The 18,639-nt window shown below is 38.0% G+C and overlaps 1 protein-coding gene across 2 annotated transcripts in view; it reads left to right on the top strand.

The window, feature by feature from the left end:
- Positions 1-18,639, top strand: part of Gucy1a2 (guanylate cyclase 1, soluble, alpha 2) — a 373,443-nt gene that overhangs the window by 29,806 nt on the left and 324,998 nt on the right. For both annotated transcript variants that reach the window (NM_001033322.2, XM_011242361.2), the window contains exon 2: positions 17,364-17,425. In NM_001033322.2, coding sequence (NP_001028494.1) covers positions 17,364-17,425 — 62 coding nt within the window. The remainder of the gene's footprint in view (positions 1-17,363; positions 17,426-18,639) is intronic.

Raw genomic sequence — 18,639 nt, forward strand, 5'->3', positions numbered from 1 at the left:
TTGTTAGTCTCTGGAGTTGTTCCCAAGCATCAAAATGCCTCGGGTGAACTAAATGTCATATTGCATGCAGATGAGGAGAAGTGTTATAAATAAGCCTTTGTATTTAATTCCCTTCAAGGGTCTTCTATTTCTTAAATTAGTATTGATTATAATTAGGTCTTGTATCAAATTGAAATCCAATATTTATTAGAGAAAAGTATTGAATGAAAGTAACAAAGGGGTAAATATTTGCAAAAGGAACACATTGTATAGAAAGACTTAATTATATTGATTGTATGTTAAGTATATTTACTTGTAATCAATAGATAGAATGATATACTTAGTTCCCTGCCAGAGGAGAGCTTGCCTCCAGGGAGTGTTCTGATCCCAGGTCTCAGAGAGATTTTCATTTTCTCTCTGGTGTCTCTCTAAGGCATGTCCACTCAGAAAAGCATGGGCCACAGAAGCAATTGAGCTTCTCCTACACGGTCCTACTATGGGTTTACATCCCCAGTTAGGAGGTGGGGCGGTTCCACAGCCCTCTGTGCACTGGTCTTGCCAGGAGAAAGCTGGTCTCTCTGAAGTGCTGACATAGGCTTACAGACTGAAGAGAAACATGCTCCAGCCAGAGACAGCTAGTATATCTAACACCAGAGATTACCAGATGCTACGCACACTCCAGTGAAGTCTGCTTGGCAGGCCGAGAGGCATGGAAGCACTCATGAGGCAGGGAGTTTCAAGGAAACTCAACCTCCTGAAACCAGGCATTCTCATAACTCGTATACTCATACCCTATCCCCGAGTTAGTCTGGTGTATGGATCCACATGCTCTCTTTTAGTATTATTTTAAGTGCCTTTAAAGATTGAATTCTGACATAGCTAAGCCTTTGCCAGTGTTCCAACATCCTAGAAAATCCTTGAAGCCAACAAACTTCGAATTCAGTAGGAATTCAGTAAGAAGGTTATCTATTCAGTAACATCCAAATTTACTTCTAGTGGAGAAGGTGAAACTAATTAGGCATTACAAAGAATGGAGCCGGAATAGATCAGGGCTGGTCTGCAGAGTGTTTATTTGGGACAATAGCCAGTCTTACCCAGACAAGAGAATTCACAATGGCCTAGCGAATAGGTAGGTTTACCATGAAAGAGTTAGGGAATCCCCCTGAGACAGGTTTCTTCTCTAGGCCCAAAGAAACCTCATAATCAGGCATTTACTAAGAACCCCGGGTGGTGGGCTTAACAATAGACTAGTATTACACCTGGCTCCTTTCTTAGTGGCAACTGCCTGGTCCCCGCCTTCTTTTGATGTATACATTCCTTTTGTATTGTGTCACTGTAACTCGGAGGATGTATCTCACCTGGTTTCTTGTCGCTCTTCTGTATAAAAAGTTTGATGCTCGACTTGAAAAATTACACTCAGATTCTACACACTCTCTTGTGTTGTAACTTTTTGTCAGTGCAACTAGAGACCTGTTCTACACAGTCAGGGACCAAAAAGGGTCTGCAGCAACCAGATGGCAAAAGGCAAATGTAAGAATTTTGCCAACAGAAACCAAGACTACTTGGCATCATCAGAACCCAGTACTCCTACCACAGCAACTCCTGTATACCCCAAAACACTGGAAAAGCAAGATTCGGATTAAAATATTAGCTCATGATGCTGGTAGAGGATTGTAAGAAGGACATTAATAACTTTCTTAAAGAAATACAGGCGAAAACAGCTAAACAGGTAGAAGCCCTTAAAGAAGAAACACTAAAATCCCTCAAAGAATTACAGGAAAACACAACCAAACAGGTGAAGGAATTGAATAAAACCATCCAGAATCTAAAAATAGAAGAAGAAACAATAAAGAAATCACAAAGGGTGAAAACTCTGGAGATAGAAATCTTAGGAAAGAAATCAGGAGCCATAGATGCAAGCATCACCAACAGAATGCAAGAGATGGAAGAGAGAATCTCAGGTGCAGATGGACACAACAATCAAAGAAAATGCAAAATGTAAAAAGATCCTAATTCAAAACATTCAGTAAATCCAGGACACAATGAGAAGACCAAACCTATGGATAATAGCTAAAGAAGAGAGCAGCAAAGATTATCAACTTAAAGGGTCAGTAAATATCTTCAACAAAATTATAGGACACTTCCCATACCTAAAGGAAGAGAAGCCCATGAACATACAAGAAGCCTACAGAACTCCAAATAGACTGGGCCAGAAAAAAATTCCTCCCAACACATAATAATGGAAAAACCAAATGCACTAAACAAAGACAATATTTAAAGCAGTAAGGGAAAAAGGCAAGTAACATATAAAGGCAGACTTATTAGAACTACACAAGACTTCTCATCAGAGAATATGAAAGCCGGATCCTGGACAGATGCTATACAGATCCTAAGAGAACAGAAATGCCATTCCAGGCTACTATCCCCAGCAAAGCTCTCAGTTATAGATGGAGAAACCAAAATATTTCATGACAAAACCAAATTCACACAATATCTTTCCATGAATCCAGCCCTTCAAAGGATAATAAAGGGAAAGCTCCAAAACAAAAGGGGAAACTATATCCTGTTAAAAGCAAGAAAGTAATCTTTCAACATACCTAAAATAAGATAGCCACAAGAACAGAATCCCAACTCTAACAACGAAAATAGCAGGAAGCAACAGTTTTTCCTTAATATCTCTTAATATCAATGAACTCCATTCCCCAATAAAAAGACATAGACTAACAGACTGGTTACATAAACAGGACCCAACATTTTGCTGCTTACAGGAAACCCACCTCAGGGACAAAGACAGATACTACCTCAGAGAAAAAGGCTGGAAAACAATCTTCCATGCAAACTGTTCAAAGAAGCAAGCTGGAATAGCCATCCTAATGTCGAATAAAATCAACTTTCAACCTAAAGTTATCAAAAAAAAAAAAAAAAAAAAGGAGGGACACTTTATACTTATCAAAGGTAAAATCTGAACACCCATGCTCCAAATGCAAGAGAATCCACATTCATTAAAGCAGCTTTAGTAAAGCTCAAAGCATACATTGCACCACACACAATAATAGTGGGAGACTTCAACACCCCACTCTCATCAATGGACATATCCTGGAAACAGAGACCAAACAGAGATACAGAAAAACTAACAGAAGTTTTGAAACAAATGGACTTAACAGATACCTATAGAACATTTTATTCTAAAACAAAAGGATATAGCATCTTCTCAGCACTTCATGGTACCTTCTCCATAACTGACCAATCAGTCACAAATCAGTCCTCAGCAGATACAAAAATATTGAAATAATCCCATGCAACCTATCAGACTAAGGGTGATCTTCAATAACAGCATAAATAATAGAAAACCCACATACACATGGAAGCTGAACAACACTCTACTCAATGATAACTTGGTCACGGAAGAAATAAATAAATAAAGTCTTTTTAAGAGTTTAATGAGAATGAAGCTACAACATACCCAAACTTATGGGACACAGTGAAAGCAGTCCTAAGAGGAAAACTCATACCCTTGAGTAACTCCAAAAAGAAACTATTGAGAGCATAAAGTAGCTCTGTGACAGCACACCTAAAAGCTCTGGAGCAAAAGAAAGCAAATTCACCCAAGAGGAGTAGATTGCAGGAAATAATCCAACTCAGGGCTTAAATCAACCAAGGGGAAACAAAAAGATCTATACAAATAATCAACCAAACCAGGAGCTGGTTCTTTGAGAAAATCAATAAGACAGATAAACCCTTATCCATCCTAAGTAGAGGGCACGGGGACAATATCCTAATTAACAAAATCTGAAGTGAGAAGGGAGACAATAACAGAATCTGAGGAAATACAAAAAAGAAAAAAAAATCGTAAGATCCTATTACAAAAGTCTGTACTCAACAAAACTGGAAAACCTGAATAAAATGGACAATTTTCTAGACAGTCACCAGGTACCAAAGTTAAAGCAGGATCAGCTTAGTAAATTAAGTCCCATATCCCATAAAAATAGAAACAATCATTAATAGCCTCCCAATCAAAAAAAGTCCAGGACCAGTTGGGTTTAGTGCAGAGTTCTATAAGACTTTCAAAGATGACCTAATTCCAATTCTCCACAAATTATTACACAAAATAGAAACAGAAGGTATTCTACCCAATTTGTTCTATGAAGCCACAATAACTGTGATACCTAAACAGCACAAAGACCCAACAAGGAAACATAACTTCACACCAATTTCCCTTATGAATATTGGTGCAAAAATACTCAATAAAATTCTTGCTAACCGAATCCAAGAACACATCAAAACGATCATCCATCCTGACCAAGTACGCTTCATCCCAGGCATGCACGGATGATTCAATATACAGATATCCATCAATGTAATCCAGTATATAAACAAACTCAAAGACAAAAACCACATGATCACCTCATTAGATGCTGAGAAAGCATTTGACAATATCCAATACCTGTTCATGATAAAAGTCTTGGAAAGATTGGGAATTCAAGGCCAATACCTAAATATAATAAAAGAAATATACATCAAACCCGTAGCTAACATTAAACTAAATGGTGAGAAACTGGAAGCAATCCCACTAAAATCAGGGACTAGACAAGGCTGCCCACTTTCTCCCTACCTATTCAATATAGTACTTGAAATCCTAGCCAGAGCAATTAGATAACAAAAGGAGATCAAGGGAATACAAATTGGAAAAGAAGAAGTCAAAATACCACTCTTTGCAGATGATATGATAGTACATATAAGTGTCCCCAAATATTGCTCCAGAAATAAACAACTTCAGTGAAGTAGCTGGATACAAAATTAACCCAAACAAATCTGTGGCCTTTCTCTACAAAAAGGATAAGCAGTCTGAGAAAGAAATTAGGCTAACAATAACCATTACATTAGTCACAAGTAATATAAAATACCTTGTTGTGACTCTAATTAAGGAAGTGAATGATCTGTATGGTAAAATCTTCAGGTCTCTGAAGAAAGAAATCAAAGAAGATTTCAGAAGATGGAAAGATCTCCCATGATCATGGATTGGCAGGATTAATATAGTAAAACTGGCCATCTTGCCAAAAAGCAATCTACAGATTCAATGCAATACCCATCAAAATTCCAACTCAATACTTCACAGAGTTAGAAAGGGCAATTTGCAAATTCATCTGGAATAACAAAAAACCTAGGATAGCAGAAACTTCTCAACAATAAAATAACTTCAGTTGCAATCACCATCCCTGGCCTCAAGCTCTACTATACTGCAGTTGTGATAAAAAACTGTGGTACTGGACCACAGGTAGATCCACGGAATAGATTTAAAGACCCAGAAATGAACCGACACAGCTATGATCACTTGATCTTTAACTAGGGAGCTAAAACCATCCAGTGGAAAAAAAGAACATTTTCAACAAGTGGTGCTGGCTCAACTGGTGGTTATCATGAATGCGAATTGATCCATTCTTATCTCTTTGTACAAAGTTCAAGTCTGAGTCGATCAAGTAACTCCACATTAAACCAGAGATACTGAAACTTACAGAGGAGAAGGTCAGGAAAAGCCTCGAAGATATGGGCACAGGGGAAAAATTCCTGAGCGGAACAGCAATGGCTTGTGCTATAAGATCAAGAATAGACAAATGGGACCTCATTAGATTGCAAACCTTCTCTAAGGCTAAGGACACTGTCAATAAGACAAAATGGCAATCAACCAATTTGGAAAAAATCTTTACCATTCCTAAATTTGATAGGGGTCTAATATGCAATATATATAAATACCTCAAGATGTTGGACTCCAGAAAACCAACTAACTCTATTAAAGATGGGGTAAAGAGCTGAACAAAGAATTCTCATTAGGGAAATATCGAATGGCTGAGAAGCACCTAAAACAATGTTCAACATCCTTAATCAGCAGGGAAATGCAAATCAAAACAACCCTGAGATTCCACCTTACACCACCAGTCAGAATGGCTAAGATTAAAAACTCAGGTGACAGCAGATGCTGGTGAGGATGTGGAGAAAGAGGAACACCCCTTCATTGCTGGTTGGATTGCAATCTGATACAACCAATTGGACATACTACTACCAGAAGATCCATCAATTCCTTTCCTGGGCATATACCCGGAAGATGTCCCAACTTGTAATGACACATGCTGTACTATATTCAAAACAGCCTTATTTATAACAGCCAGAAGTTCTAAAAAACCCAGATGTCCATCAACAGAGGAATGGATACAGAAAATGTGGTACATTTACACAATGGAGTACTACTCAGCTATTAAAAACAATGAATTTATGAAATTCTTAGACAAATGGATGGATCTGGAGGATATCCTCCTGTGTCAGGTTACTCAACCACAAAAGAAGACACATGATGTGTACTCACTGGTACGTGGATTTTAGCCCAGAAATTCAAAATACTCAAGATACAATTTGCAAAATATATTAAGCTCAAGAAGAAGGAAAACCAAAGTGTGAATACTTTGATCCTTCTTAGAACGTGGAACAAATACCCATTGAAGGAGTTACAGAGACAAAGTTCAGAGCAGAGACTGAAGGAATGACCATCCAGAGACTGCCCCACCTGTGGATCTATTCCACATATAACCACCAATCCCAGACACTATTGCAGATGCCATCAAGATTTTCCTGACAGAAGCCTGATATAGCTCTCTCCTGAGAGGCTCTTCCAGTGCCTGGCAAGTACAGAATTGGGTGCTCACAGTCATCCATTGGATGGTTGGATTGCACAAGGTTTCCAATGAAGGAGCTAGAGAAATTACCCAAGGAGCTGAAGAGTTTTGCAGCTGCATAGAAGGAACTACAGTATGAACTAACCAGTACTTATGGAGCTCCCTGGGTCTAAAACACTAATCAAAGGAATCATGTTGTGACTCATGTCTCTAGCTGCATATGTAGCAGAGGATGGCCTAGTTGGTCATCAATGAAAGGAGATGCCCTTGGTCCTGTGAAGGTTCTAGGCCCAGTATAGGGGAATGCTAGGGCCAGGAAGTGGGAGTGATTGGTTTGAGGAGCAGGGGGAGGGGGGAGGGGATAGGATTTTCAGAGGGGAAAGTAGGAAAGGGGATAACATTTGAAATGTAAATTAAAAAAATCTAATTAAAAAATAAGAATGATATACCAACAGTGCTTTGTTAATTAGAGCATGTTTAATATAACAAAGGTTGTCACTGTGAATTTTCATATGTCAATTAGGATTATATTAACCTTAATTATATCTTCTTGTGGAATCTTTCAAAGGTACGTAAGGAGAATGGCCTAGATATTGGATGAAATCTTGCAGATGGTCTTCTTCAAGTCTGTCTAGAACTTCAAGTGTATTATAATATTGCTTTAATTTCATTTAATGTTTTTCTTTTACTTTGCTTACCAGTTTTGTATATATTATCCAAGAAGACGTCACAGTTTAAAAAATTAATAGTTCTGGTCATTTGATGTGCCATTCCATTTTCCTGAAATGTTTCTGTCCTTCCGAGAAGGTGCTTGATGGCCAGTATTTTGACTGTGCTTATGTGTGCTTCACTATGCAATGTTGGACTTGAGAACCATAAGCTTCTCTGAAGTATTTCTTCTATGGAAAAGTTGATACTTTTTCTAATTTTGCAAGAAAGGCTAGTACCATAGCTGGATTTGGAAAAATAGATTTTTTATTTAAAGGTTTTATTATTAATTTGCAGTCTACTTTTCTTCTTTTGTTTATGTGCAATAACTTCAGTGTATGGCTGGGAAGATGAATATCATTCTATATTTAGCAAGGCTAGTGATGTTCATAGCCATATCTCTCATGAGAAGTGAATGGGTTGTTTGAGGTAACTTGTTTTGACTAGTTTTATTAATAATGTCAGGCAGATAATTTGATCCGTTGGCATCTATTGGCATAAAATAAAAGCAGTTTTGATTACTTTATTTCATTTAATTTGGTGTTGATGCCTTAATGAGCAAAGGGGTTTTGTACTTTGAAGCAAGTACCTCTCTTGTGGTTTGGAGATGACCGTTTGCTCTTCTCTTCCTTACAGCTGTATCTATTGGAGACATTTCCTCAACTGAAGTTCCTTTTTTATTTCTGTGATAATTCCAAATTGTGCCAAGTTGACACAGATTACAGGCCAGTACAATGACACTAAAGGAATTCAAGTGTGTGTGTGTGTCCGTGTGTCTGTGTATCTGTGTGTGTGTGTGTTTAGGCAATAGGGTGCATATGAATATGTAATATGTGTATGCAAGCCTTCTGAGGCAAGAAGGCAACGTCAAATTTCATTCCTTGGATACTATTCATTACTTATTCATTATTCCCAGCTTTCCTTTCATATATCTGAGAGAGAGGGTGTATGTGTGTGCAGAGAGCTAGGTTCTCTCATTGCCTAGTAGGTTAGGCTGACTTGCCAGTGAATCCTAGGTCTCTTTCTATTGCTGCCTGACAGTTTTGTGATTATAAATGTGCACTACTACAACTAGCTTGGGGACCGAATTCATGTCCTTATCCTTGCTAGTTACTGATTGAGCTATCTTAGATTTAAAATTTTAAAGATAAAAAGAAAAAGAATACCTAGTGAATGGTTGTGGCGTTACCAGTTTACAGGAATTGGACTAAGGTGGTGGAATTTGACTTATCAGAAGCAAGAGGAAGACACTGGACATCCTGAAGATGAAGAAAGATTAAGTTAAGGGATGAGAGAAGGCTTAAAGCAGAGAGAATGTGGATAAGCATTGAAGAGAAAAGGCTTCAATGTTTTGCTTTTGCTTCTTAATTTTTTTAAAATACAGTTTGATTAAAACAAAGATATGAAGTCCAAAGGAAAATTACAAATAACTTGTTTGCATGTGCTTCCTTAATTTTATGTTGATATTAAACATTAGTAAATAGTTTCTTACTGAAGACATTTTCTTAGGAGAGGAAATGAGAAATGTTCTCCATGTGAAAATAGAAGTATGCATTTTTTTCCTGATTAATCTTGCATGGTTGAACATTTCAATTTTGACGCTCTCTTCAGGTGATAATAAGAGCACTTGTATATTTCATTAGAGTACAGCAATACTTGTAGATCAGCAAGTATGAAAACTCATACTCTAAAGTGCTTAGGTAAATATTAAGTATTATGTGCATGTGGTAGTTTGATAAGAATGGCCCCTGTAGAATCATATATTTGAATGCTTAGCCCATAAGGAGTGTCATTATTAGGAGGCAAAGCCTTGGAATAGTCTTTCTTAAAGGTAAAGTGTCACTGTAAGAGTAGGTTTTGAGGCCTCATGTGCTTAAACTATGTTCAGTGTGGTATATAGTCTCCTGCTATCTGCAAATCATGATGAAGAACTATGAGCTCCTTTTCCAGCACCATGTCTCCCTGCATGCTGCCATGCTTCCTACTATGACATTAGTGGAATAAACTTTGGAAACTGTGAGCTCAAAATAAATGATTTCTGTTATAACAGGTGTAGTGGCCATGCTGTCTCTTCATAGCAATTAACTCTAACTAAGACAGCGCAGTATAGGTTGAAGGCTATGTTCTTGGATCCTGCAGCCAGATTCCATGGATTTTAACCATGGCTTTTTACCCCTATGACACAGAGAAACTTGAAATACCTGTGTTTTGGTTTTAACATGTTTTAAATGAGAAAAATAGCAACACATACCTTAGGGTAATGATGTAAAGATTGAAGGAGTTAATAAATGTGATGGACTGAAAGTGCAGCACCTGTCATAAAACAGAGTAATTGTATCAACTGTTGTAACTTATGTTCATATAAGCACAAAACTGAGCTTTCATATGTATGGAATTAATTACAAAGAAACAGTCCCCCAAATTTTATATTTATGCTTCCAGCAGCATAACTTTTGTCCATATAAAAATACATTAGCTTTTAATTCGTTAGTGACAGTCCTTGAATTTAGCAACTGTGACTGAGTGTTTCTCAGACATTTTTTCTTGATGTTTAAATAAAGAAATAAATCTTCCTACCACTGACCTTTTGGGATAAGATTTACATATTGGTCTTGTTCCTCATACTCAAAGGTTGAAAAGAATATATCAGTCTTGATGACACATTAGAGAAAGCTGGTTTTCTCCAGATAAGATTAACAGGAAATTGTAGGGGTAACATTCAGTCACTGGCATTTTTTAACAAAGTTCCCCAGAGCGGGACAGACAGTTGAAAAGCACAAAACTAGAGAGTTTGCAATTTAGTATACTACGTTATCTCTTAGTTTTTGACTCTGAGAGATAACTCTATCAGATTCAAATAAATATTAATCTACGGGTAATTCTTCAAGGCCATCCTGTTGTTTCCATTATGTCTATACCTTATGAGTATGTGCTGGGAAACAGAAATGAGGAGTTTGCTTACTTAAAATTACACATTTTGTACAATGAAAAGTTTGCCATGTAAAAGTTATGTATATCAAGTAAAACAATCACAGAATGTAAATATTGCAGGAGATTTCTAAGGGTATGTAATAGAAATAAGACACATTTTTTTTTTGTTTGTTTGTTTTGATTTTCAAGACAGGGTTTCTGTGTATAGCCCTGGCTGTCATGGAACTCACTTTGTAGACCAGGCTGCTCTTGAACTCAGAATCCACCTGCCTCTGACTCCTTAGTGGTGGGATTAAAGGCGTGCGCCATCACGCCCGGCTATAAGACACATTATGAAGCTAGACTTTAAGAGCCTTAGTAAGTTATTGCCTGTGTGATCTTGTAGAATGTATCCTTCCCTGATTACCTTTCTTCATCTCTGTAAAAATGAAATTAACTTGCAGTTTCATCAACTAACAAGTCATTTATGCTGCCTGGGCATGTGCGCACACACTCACACACATACACACACACACACACACACACACACACACACACACACACAGAGAGAGAGAGAGAGAGAGAGAGAGAGAGAGAGAGAGAGAGAGAGAGACAGAGAGAGACAGAGACAGAGAGAGACAGACAGAGAGAGAGACAGAGAGACACAGAGAGAGAGACAGACAGAGAGAGAGAGAGAGAGAGAGAGAGAGAGAGAGAGAGAGACATAGTTTTGCACACAAACACCCACCCTAACTCTTCCTCCAGCCTGTTCCCTGCACCATCTGGCATGGAATCCTGAGCAGGAACAGTATGGGAGTCTGAAAAGTACTGTCCGAGCATGCAAGGGCCAGCTGTTGGCACCATCCTTTCTCATTATTCAAAGCTAGTATCTCTGGCTCTGTTGTTTCCGTTTCACAACTGTCTACTTGGATCTTGTGAACCTTTACAAACATAAGGTTTGGTGTGTGGAGTTAGGCATTGCAGGCCAGATGGAGTAGCTGCTCACAAGTCGAATGATGAAGATGTCTTTTTGTCACAGGTGGAAGCCTCTGGATGTCCTCTGCCTGAGCTCCTGAATATATGCCTGCCTTCTCTTTCCAGCACAGTTCCTAGCCACATTTCTTTATGTGGAGTTGAAACAATAGAAGGCTACTATCATATTAGAAGGAAGCAGAGAAAAATCAGAGCATTCTGAATGTATTTTCAAGGAGTAACCTTTCTCCAATCTCCTTCATTTTTATTTTTCTAGATCTTTTACCTGTAAAATAAGCAGAATGCTAAACTCACTTCTTTTTTTTTTCCTTTTTTCTTTTTTATCAGGTATTTTCCTCATTTACATTTCCAATGCTATCCCAAAAGTCCCCCATACCCTCCCCCCCCACCCCCCTATCCACCCACTCCCCCTTTTTGGCCCTGGCGTTCCCCTGTACTGGGGCATATAAAGTTTGCAAGTCCAATGGGCCTCTCTTTCCAGTGATGACCGACTAGGCCATCTTTTGATACATATGCAGCTAGAGTCAAGAGCTCCGGGGTACTGGTTAGTTCATAATGTTGTTCCACCTATAGGGTTGCAGATCCCTTTAGCTCCTTGGGTATTTTCTCTAGCTCCTCCATTGGGGGCGCTGTGATCCATCCAATAGCTGACTGTGAGCATTCACTTCTGTGTTTGCTAGGCCCCGGCGTAGTCTTGTTAGAGACAGCTATATCAGAGTCCTATCAGTAAAATCTTGCTAGTGTTTGCAATGGTGTCAGCGTTTGGAGGCTGATTATGGGATAGATCTCTGGATATGGCAGTCACTAGATGGTTCATCCTTTTGTCTCAGCTCCAAACTTTGTCTCTGTAACTCCTTCCATGGGTGTTTTGTTCCCAATTCTAAGAAGGGGCAAAGAGTCCACACTTGGGTCTTCCTTCTTGAGTTTCATGTGGCTAAACTCACTTCTTATACATTCATTGCATCAAGCAAAGAGAATTCACCACAGGTCTTGATCTTAGCTATGCTCTTTCAAAGTGCATCTATTTGTAGATCTGGCTTTAGCCAGTTTCAGTTTTAATGTTGAGAACTCCCCAAGTCACCATTTCACTGAACTGAGCAAATGGAAACAGTTATTGTCCCGTCCAGCAGGACTTAGTTATTCCGTGGGTCGAGAAGGACCAGGGCCTGAAAGAGAAATGAGCGGAGAAAGGGAAGCGAGACTAAGCAAAGAGTTGTCACGGTCTGTTTAATGAAGGCAATAAGCCAGGTTATAAGCACACAGTGAGAGAAAATTGGGGAGGGGTCGAGGGGGTATAATAAAACTCAGTGAAAGGGATGGACATCTAGGGCAGATGCTGATTACAGGCTTCTTGCAACTTATCTTGGAATGTCGGCCCTAAAACTGTCCTGGGCAGCCTTCAAACATTCTGCAGTTTATCTTGGAGTGCCAGAAACAGTCCCGGGCACCAAATGGAGACATGGAGGAGGAGGTGAAGCTGCCTTAATCTAAGCAGTTCTAGGCACCAAGTGAAGGAGGGAGTGAAGCTGGCAGTCTCAAGCGCCAGGTGGAGGCAATGAAGGAGCGGGTGACATAATTCCCTTCAAAGGGTCAGTTGGATTTTTAGGGTGAGAGTAACTGCGGGACCTAGTTTCCCATGGTTTGGTCTCTCACAAATTATAAATTAGGTTGTCATTTTCTTATTTTTCTTTTCTACTAGCTTCTCATGATTATATAGCAGAGAAAGCTCTATCTATTATATCTTTTATCTATTTACTTGGTAATACTTTTTCAATATATTGCATTTGTTACACACACCCCCTCCTACAAACACACGCACGCACGAAAACACACACACACACACACACACACACACACACACACACACACTTTTGTTTTCCAAGAGATTTTGGAACTGTGGAGATCAAGAACATGTTTTTCTCTTTGGCACAAGCAATGACTACCATTTATTATCAATTTAATATGTGCCAGACATATTGTTTTATTTCAGATATTTCCCATAAAATATATATACACATGAAAACTCTTATTTTATATATTTTTTCCAATTTTATGTATTTTTTTTACACTCCAGAATTTATCCCCCTCCCAGTCCTCCCTCTGACTGTTCCACATCCCATACCTCCTTACTCCCATCTCTACCCTCCACCCCACCAGACCTCTCCACTCCCTGGGACCTTCAATCTCTTGAGAGTTAGGTGGATCTTATCTGACTGAACCCATTCCCAGATGTTCTCTGCTGTAAATGTGTTGGGGGCCTCATATCAGTTGGTGTTTGCTACTTGGTTGGTTTAATTATACTGCTGGAGTAGATATAACTAATAAATCAGATTTTGATTTTGAACTGTTTGACACTAAAGCCAAAGTATAAACTAAAAATCATGTTTTTAAATTTATTCTTAATGGTAAAGAAAAATATGTTAGAAGAATGGAGTTTTCCCCCATTTTCTATGCAGAATTGCATCATTAGCACACATGAACATTTAGATAAGAGTGTTTTAAAAATTTCTCTCACTGTGTCTCTGTCTCTGTCTGTCTGTCTGTCTGTATGCCTGTCTGTCTGCCTGTGTCTCTCTCTCTCTCCATTGTGTAGTGCAGGAATCTATGTGTTCTATATGTCTGTGTGGTACAGTCATGGGTATATGTGTATGTGTGTGTGATTCAAGTTTGTATGTGTATGTCTGTATATTAGTTGCAAGCAATTTTGTTTATGTGTGTGGTACAGACATAGGTGTTTATGTGTATAGTGTAGGGATATGTGTGTTGTACAGTCATATACGTGTGTATGCATTTGTAGTTCAGACATGTGTGTGTGTGTGTGTGTGTGTGTGTGTGTGTACACAGGCATATGAGCATATGTTTAGAGGCCAGTAGTCAGAGTCAGTTGTCTTTCTCCAATTCTCACTATTTTATTTATTTGAGACAGGGTTTGTTTCTGTCTCTGTAGCTTCCTTGTTCAGCCAAACTAATTGGCCAGTGACAATCCTCCTGTCTCAGTGCCTCCTCCGTAATTGGGGTGTGCCACCATGCATTGCTTGGTAAGCACTTAACCTAGTGTGTTCGTTCCTCAATCTCACCACAGTAAAGACATGATGAAAAAGTAGTCTCTCTCATTAGGAATATATTTTTAGTCTTTCATTTCATGATTCTTATTCAAGACAGGAAGACCATGTGAAGATATCTTTCACTGGTAACGCATTAGGTTGAGGCCATGAAGTGATATCTGAAAACAGAAGTGAATCCATACTTCTGAGTCATTTTAAGGGGTCAGGATGGTGTTGAAGTTGTCTTTGGCTCCATTTGGGAGATGTCTTGCAACCAGCTACCCTGTTCATGGTTCAGGCCACTGTAATGTAACGACTAGGTTGTGTTAAGAAAGAACAAGTGAATAAGTTTACCAAGCTAAAGGATTTTTGCTTGTACCCCAAGAACGATTTCATCCAATGTGTTTGTAAACTAAAATCCTGACTTCTACCAACGGTGGATATAATTGCTTTACACAAGAACAAAAATCAGCTTTTTAATTAGCACAAACTCTTTCCCAAACATGTTCCTTTAAATGATGTAAAAATTTCTAATGTAGGAAATAATTATTCTTTTGGACAAATGAGATCATTCTGGTAATTGCAGGCTCTGTGCCAGAGACCTCTCATGGGGCTTGGTTGTGAGAACATCTTCTCATGAGCACTGATGCAGCCCTTTCTACTCCACTCTTTAGATTTCTCAAAATGCCTCATGATTTCTTGGTTCAGGAGTATTTTTTCTTTCCTAGGTACATTCTATTTATTCTGCTTTGATTCTTCCCTGATTAGTAAAGACCTCTGTACTAGTTTGATATCTTCTTTATCTTTCAACTTAGTATAAATGAAAGAATCTGTGCAGAAGAGGAGGCAGAAAAATTGTAAAACTCAGAGGTGATCGATGACACCAAGGAAAAAGTGCCTTTCAAGTACAACAGGGTAGACACACAAATGAATTCACAGAAACTGTGGAAACATACACAGGCCCTGCACAGGTTATGACAAACAAAATTCCATCAGAGAAGGGAAAGTCGGCACAATTTTGAATACATAGAGTCTGATTTTTTCTAACATTAATTCATGCCTTGACTTTGTCTAGGTAAAGACTACCTTAAATTGTCTAGGTAAAGACTACCTTAAATTTCTACAATGAAATGATACTCTGAACTAGACATACATACTCTTGTATATTACAGTGTGTAACCAGTTTTATTTTATTACATAAACTTGGTTCTGGCTTTAAAGCAAACATTTCTAATCAATGGAGGTATGGAAGGATTGAAGGTAGATTACCAAATTTATTCTTCATGTTTTATATAGTGCTAATGTGGGTTGGGTTGAAGTAAAAATTAACAGAGGTCTCTTGTTTATTTATTTATATGCTTTTAAGATTCACTTTGAAGAATTAGAATCAAGAACTGATTAACTCTTTCTGAGGCAACCAGCTTAGCACTGGGATTTTCTACAGATGACCTTCTCACAGATACTTGTTTTGTAGAATTCATTAGTACTGGGTGCTGACATTACCAAATTGAAATAGTACTTAAATATGAAAGAACATATGTTATTGACATATTTTCTAAAATTTATCCTTGGTATAATGTATCAACATTTTGCTAAGCATTTGATGGCTTTATTTCTGTTGGACTATAGTAAACAGAAATATTTTGAGAATTATAGTCAACAGAAATTGAGAATTTCATATATGCATATAATATGTTTGATCAAATCTCCCCTTTATCATGTAATCTTTTTCCCATTTCTTCCCCCAGTTCATTCATGACATTATATACTTACAACAAACCAAAAAGAATAGAACTTCACTAAGTTCACTTAAGTCTCATTCCTGTATGTTTATGAGTGTTATAAGTTTATCTACTGGAGCATTGTTAGGTTGTCAGGAGCCACATCCCTGAAGAAACTGATGTTTTTTTCTCTACCAGCAGCTACCAGTTGCCAATAACTCCTCAGATAGGGGTGGGACTCACGATAAATTTTGGGGTTTTGGCTGGCTCAATCTGATGTAGGTTTTGTGCAGGCAAACGTAGCTGCTTTAAGTTCATGTGTGTAATAGCTCTGTCATGTCTGAAAAATATTATTTCACTACTTCTGACCCCTATAATGTTTCTATTTCCTCTTCCACTGTGATCTCTCAGCCTTTGGGTTTATGGCATGAAACCAATGTCTCATTGAGAAATTAGTTATTATAACATCCTAATAAAACTAATGTTCTTAGATAGTAGTATCCAGTTTTATATGTATATGTAGATTTTCAAAATTTGGGACCCTTCTGTTTAGATAAATCTGACAATAATTCCTTGACCTAGGATTAATAAAGTATCTTAACCTGCTACTGTGAGAGAAGATTATATAATTTGTTCATGAGCTACAGACTTGTTGTTTGAAGACATGAGGGAGCAACCCAAAGCACTAGTCGCCTGTCCATGAGACTGGACAACAATCCTCTGCTTGACATTTCTTGAGGCACACAGGAAGTTAGGCTGACTTGAAATATTGCTAATGGAATCTGGGACACTGCTTCCCATCTTATCCCAGCCATCCTATGAGTTCTTCAAGATATAAAACTAATACAAAAAGAAAAGAACATTAAGCTTAAAATACATAATTATAGAGCTGAAATTTTTAATTCAATTTACCGTTGCTTCCAGACTCCCTTTGAAAGTCTCATTAAAACACGAAAGAAAAAATAAAGGTGTGAATTTTCAGCTAGTCATTATCTCACACGGATTATACACAGTGCCTGGGAATGAATGCAAGTTACAGTCTAGTAATGCCTTTTCCTATTGTTCCTGAACCTTCCATTACAGCAATTGAGTATTTTATTTAAAACTCATTAATAAATAGTTCATCAAAATAATTGAGTAGGGGGCAGAAAAGACCATTGTACTCAACATTGGGAAACTGGGCAATTGCTGACTGGGTCATTTAGCTCCTCTGGGGAATACAAATGACCAGATGGAAAATGACTAATCCTGTAACAACATTTATAAAGTTGTTAATCTTCCTGTCCTCAGAAACGATACTGATGAACTGATAATGTGTTTTCACTCTTGTTATCATACTGTAGCCTCAGACGATACACATGACTCTCAAGAGGACATTGCAGTATTATGAACACCAAGTTATTGGGTGAGTAAAAATGGATTTTGGCTATTGATGGAAACACTTGTAAGTTAGTGTGCTCTTGAAGCTAACTTTATGGTGTCTGTTTGTTAACATGTAGGCTAGGATTAATAAGAGTACTTTATAGTAAAAAATACTTTGGTTTATTTTTGTTTTCTTTTAAATGAAAAATAATATTCTTTTCTGTTTTTCTCACACTTTCTCTCTTTCTTATGTTCTTATTTTCCATTTGTAAGACTGAATCTTATAATTTTGTTTTTCTTCTATTGAAGGATTGTCAGTACCAAATAGAGGCTTTGAATGGGGATTTGAGTCTTTACATAGAGTTTGGCTGCAATCAACTTTAAGGATAGGTCTTGTTTTAGCCAGGGTCACATGCTGCCTGATTTCTCTGTTGGTCCCTATTTCTTAAAATGGATTTGAAAATTGTGTGTATTAGTAATACTTCATATTTAAAAAGTAAGAAATGAAGACCTCACCAGTACAGAGATATTTTAATAAAATGTAATGGTTATGTTAATAACCCCCAAATTAGATGTCATGATTAAGTGATATTTCAGTGAAAGAATTTTTCAGTCAGAAAACTCCAAATAAATAAGCCTAAAGTTATTCTCAATTGACTGTAGTAAAAAGCAGTTTGGCAAATAGCAAAAAACTAAAATTTACTTTTGTAATTAATCTAGCTTGTCTTATTAAATCAATTAACATTAGAAACAATGGATATTGTCACTATACCTTGTTAGTATTTTCTTTGTGCTGCAATGGTTTGGTTTGTAAAAAGTCAAACTCTTATAATACTTTTATTTTTGTTTTAAATTTATTTGTAATTAATTTTTTACACTCCATATTCTAATCCCTGCCCGTCCCCATCAGACTGCTCCACATCCCACACCTCCTCCCCACCCTACCCCGTCTCCACGTGGATGCCCCAACCCCTACCCCACCTGATCTCTTAACTCCCTGCGGCCTCCAGTCTCTTGAGGGTTAGGTGTCTCATCTCTGAATGAAGACAGACATGGAAGTCCTCTACTGTATGTGTGTTGGGGACCTCATATCAGCTGGTGTATGCTGCCTGTTTGGTGGTCCAGTGTTTGAGAGATCTCAGGGGTCCAGATTAATTGAGATGGCTCGTCCTCCTACAGAGTCGCCCTTCTCATTAGCTTCTTTCAGCCTCCCCTAACTCAACAACAGGGGTCAACTGCTTCTGTCCATTGGTTGGG

This window comes from Mus musculus, chromosome 9 (genome assembly GCF_000001635.26).
Source record: "Mus musculus strain C57BL/6J chromosome 9, GRCm38.p6 C57BL/6J".
In the NCBI taxonomy this organism is placed as follows: Eukaryota; Metazoa; Chordata; class Mammalia; order Rodentia; family Muridae; genus Mus; species Mus musculus.